The sequence below is a fragment of the Entamoeba invadens genome, assembly GCF_000330505.1.
Source record: "Entamoeba invadens IP1 unplaced genomic scaffold scaff_1105074725111, whole genome shotgun sequence".
Taxonomy (NCBI): domain Eukaryota; phylum Evosea; order Mastigamoebida; family Endamoebidae; genus Entamoeba; species Entamoeba invadens.
In genome coordinates, this window is record NW_004443550.1 from 108,799 (window position 1) to 113,516 (window position 4,718).

The window sequence follows — 4,718 nt, forward strand, 5'->3', positions numbered from 1 at the left end:
CATTAAAAAATAAAATAAGAAAAAATTAGCATATTAAAGATGCCAAAAGCCACAGAGGGACCACTTTTCAAGACTAAATAGAAGAAGAAGATGCTTAGAGCCAAAACACTTCTTGATGAGGTATTCTTATACTAAAATATGTAAGTTGGCTGGAGTGTATCGAAATACAGTGGCGGAGTTGAAAAAATGGAGAGAGGCAAAACCAAAGAAAATTGGTCGACCACTCAAGGTGTCGCCAGATGACATGAAAATCGTGGTCGAGGAAACATTATCCAATCCACTCTCTTCTTTATTATCCAATTTTCATGATTTGCATTTTTTATGTTGTTTGGAGAATTAGGAAAAACAAACGTTTTGTTTTTGCCAAATAGATAAAGAGACCAAACATGACAACAAAACACATTTCAGGTAAACTTCAATTTTGTTCTCGACATTTCAACAATAAAAGGTTTTGGCACGCTGGATTAACAACACTATTATCTCTGACGAGAGCCGGTTTTGCCTTTCTTCCTATGGGCACTACATTTGGAGACAAACGGGGGGATTCACCGATAAGGACTCAGTTCCTACCCCAAATTTCAATTCCGGTGTTATAATATGGGGTGCCATTGGGCATATCATTAAGTCAAAACCAACGTTTCTCACTGGTAAAATGAATGCCGAAGCTTATGTTGAAATGCTGCAAAAGTCAATGGTGTTTGAAGAAGCAAAAAACTACAACCATGGAATGATTTTTCATCAAAATAGAGCAAGGCTAATATTCCAGATTTTAGTTAATTTGAGCATTTTGGCACCATCTAAACACTTTGGTGAAAAAAGAGAAGGAAATATTCAGCGAGATCAAGAAACTAAAAGCTGCACTTCGAAACGCTTGGGATTCAATACCAATTAAAATATTCAACAATTACATTGACTCATTCCTGAGATGTTTCAAGATTTGCATTGAAAATAAAGGTTGTTTTATTGGTTATTTTCTCTAACTTGGTTTTCTTTCTTTTTTTTTTCTTGTTGGATCTCAATTTTATAAAAGACTTGAACTTATCAAAGAAGCCAATTTGTTTGTTTTTTTGTTGAAAGTTTCAACCACAAAACCAAGCTTGTGTTTGAAAAAAGACATAAATGATTGGTTTGTTTCTTCAACTGATTAGAAGGCGTTCTGTCGCGACAATTCCTTGTTTAAATTGACTTAATAATGGAAAAGAAATAACATGATCGGTTGTTTTTGGAAAGGATGCCCAAATGACGCGAAGATTTACTAACAATTCTCATAAAAAATGAAACGGGATTAATTTCTTTCAAAATATTTTGTCTGTACTTTTATTTTTTTTAATTCGCTTTTTAGAAAATTTGTAGGTTAAAAAAGAGGATTTTAAGAAAAAAATATAAGGTCAGTACAGACTTTTGACAGAGGTTTCCAAAATCACAATCCTAATTACCCACGTCACCATTTCATAACCAAAATGTTCATTTTCTCTTATAAATTCGTACGTTATAATACCACATTTCGGCAATAATTATTTTGGAAACGCCTGCTTTTGAAAAACAGTTTAATTTTTAATTTAAAAACGATCAATTATTATAATAACATTAAAAGTGTTTGTATTTGATTTAATTACGAACCAAATATTAAAAAAGATATTTATTTAACAAATATCACATTAAATAAAAACAAAGTCAATTTTGTGTTTATCGACCTGCCACACAACCAAAAATATGTTGATACAAAAACTTACAAATATTAAATTGAACGTGAATATCAATATGACGAGGCGTTTGTTTTGTGTTATTCTGTTACATCTTTTGCTTCTTTTAAAAAGTTAAGGTAATCAAAGAACTGGTTTGAAAAAGTAAACACCCATTTCTATACACACTACCTTTATTTTGCGTGGAACATAATGCCACCTTGAAAATGAACGAGAAGTGACAAAAGAGAAAGGTAAGGAACTGGCAAATAAATGGGGTGTGCCATTTTTGAATGTTTTTTAAGCTTTTAATTAATGTCAAAGATGTGTTTCAAAGTCTCGCTCAAATTGTTATTTTTGAAAGGACACAAAAATATATCAAAATATAAAATTGGTCTATTTTTTACAAACAAATTTAAATATTGTTTACCATTATATTTTGTTTAAAAAGGTTTAGAAAAAAGTTAAATAACTAAAATTTGTCTTTTTTTTCGAACTTATCTTTAAATGTTTTGGTATTAAAAAAACAACAGTTTCAGAAAATATAACTTTATTTTCAATAGATTTGTCTTGCCATGATGAAACGTATTTTTCAAAAAAAACTAAACAACCACATTAAAAGTTATTTATAAACATCATTAAATAACTCTTAATTATTTGATACATGTTCTAAAAGATAGGTTCTATATTATAAGCAAACTTTTTCAAATGTTAACATGATTTTGTTGACAATTTATGTGCAAAAGAATAAAATAGAAATTAAAAAAATGTGTTGTTGCAAAATTTGGCAATTTAAATAAAATGATACAAATGAATAAAATTATCGTTTCATAAAAAGATTTTAATTTTAGTATAATTTTTATTACTTTATATTTATTTTTAAATTTGAACCAGTGAAATCGATTCTATTAGTTTTTAAAAATGTTTGAAATGAGTTTGAGTGGGTTTCATTCACTTCAAAAAATAATTGTCCAAAAGTTTTTAATGTGGCATTCAATGTTCATTTTTTGGAAAAATAATACTCTATAAAAACATTGACAAATCTCTGTTGATCATTCAGTGTAATGATCGCAATAGTCTTTCTCTATCTCACACTTTCAACTTTAGGAGCTGAACCTTGTTATGTTAAAGATATGGATAAGAAATGCATTAAAGACGGAACAACAACAAAATGTAATGCGGTGGTTACTTTATCCGCTGCTGATGCAATGCCACTTTGCGTGGATGCTTTTATGGGAAATGCTTATATCACCAGTTTTGTCTATGAAGGAACTGATAAATTGGATATTGGGACAAATGCATTTAAAGGAGCAACCAAATTGTCATCATTCACTGCGAAAGCTGGAATCAAAACAATTGGAGTCAGTGCATTTGAAGGAGCTGCTGCTTTGACAAAAATTGATATAAGTGGAGCAACTGAAATACCAGCAAACACCTTTAAGAATTGTGCATTGTTGGAAACTCTCACCGGTACTGAGGCTGTTACTTCTGTCCAGGCAGCCGCCTTTTCTGGTTGTGTTAAACTTACTTCAGTTAACTTCTATGCTCCTTTGACTTCTCTTCTAGACCAAATGACAGCACAGGTTAATCTTTTCTTCCATGGGACAGTCGAACCAACAACTCTTCCAACCAAAGAGTCTCCTATTAATGAAAAATTGAAAGTCTATGTTCAAGATTCTTATACTTCTTCTACTTTTGGAACTCTTACTGTATTAAAAGCACAATGCAACACTCTTCAATGTGTTGATGTTATTCCAGCAACACCAGTAGTCCCTCCAGTTAGTGGGAAAATGGCAAATGAATTAAAATGTAAAGAATGTGATGTTACTACAATGAGCGTAGATGGTAATAACTATTACTGCGAAATTGATATGACTGAGTGTATTAAAACTCATGACAATTGCAGAATTTGCCTTAATAATAAATGCACCAAATGTGGAACAGCAGTTCCATTTTTGGAAAATGATAAATGTGTTAGCCAGTGTACTGATGGTTATTACAAAGACACAACCAACTCCGTTTGTGAAAAATGTGATACTGGTTGTAAAGCATGTACTGAAAAAGGAAAATGTACAAGCTGCCCCGATAATCACTTGTTGCTTGATGATACTAAAAAGTGCACCACTGATGCCAATTGTCCAGCTGGATATTATAAAGATAACACAAACTGTATGAAATGTTCTATTACAGATTGTGGTGAATGTACTTCAAAGACTGTTTGTACCAAGTGCACAAAAGGAAATTTGATTAAAGGTGGTTCTAAATGTGAAGCCAATTGCCCAGATAAATTCTACCCTGTTAACAATGTTTGCACCGACTGTGATACAACTTGCAAAAAATGTACTGAAGCTGGAAAGTGCACAGAATGCCCAGATAACACATTTTTAATTGAAGACACCAAAAAGTGTACCACCAACTCTGAATGCCCAGCTGGATACACAAAGGATACTGCAAACAAAAAGTGCTTCAGATGTGATGTTTCATGTAAAACGTGCAAAAATTCAAATACATGTGAAACATGTGCCGAAAATTATTTGTTTGTTGAAGACACAAAGAAGTGTGTGAAGGATAAATGCCCAGAAAACTACTTCCGTGTGGATAAGACATGCAAAGCATGTATGTCTGGTTGCAAAACTTGCACCAAAGCCAACGACTGCTCTGCTTGTATAACTGGAAAACTGTTTGAGGAAGGTACAATGAAATGCGTCGACAAGTGTGAACTTGGATTTTTCAAGAAGAACGACACCAATTGTGACAAATGCTCAGAAAACTGCGAGAAGTGCTCTGTCTTTGAAATTTGCGACAAGTGTGTTGATGGCGCTTTGATGAGTGAAAAGAAGTGTGTTAACATGTGCCCAGAAGGAACGTTTGAAAAAACTGGAGTCTGTGAGAAATGCAAAGACAAAAGTGAGTATAAGACTCCATGCACAGATAAAGAATGTGAAATGTGCACTGCTTCGGGCGCTTTTGCGACATTAATTATGTTTGCGGTTGCACTCTTTGTGATGTTCTAAACAACACCTCATCTTTTATTTT

The 4,718-nt window shown here is 32.6% G+C and overlaps 1 protein-coding gene across 1 annotated transcript; it reads left to right on the forward strand.

Annotated features, from left to right (window-relative positions):
* Positions 1-2,746: 2,746 nt before the first annotated feature.
* On the forward strand, positions 2,747-4,696 carry EIN_291500 (hypothetical protein; the record flags this gene model as incomplete). Its single annotated transcript, XM_004258764.1, has 1 exon — positions 2,747-4,696. One exon carries the CDS (start codon positions 2,747-2,749, stop codon positions 4,694-4,696), a length of 1,950 nt encoding a protein of 649 aa, XP_004258812.1.
* Positions 4,697-4,718: the final 22 nt, after the last annotated feature.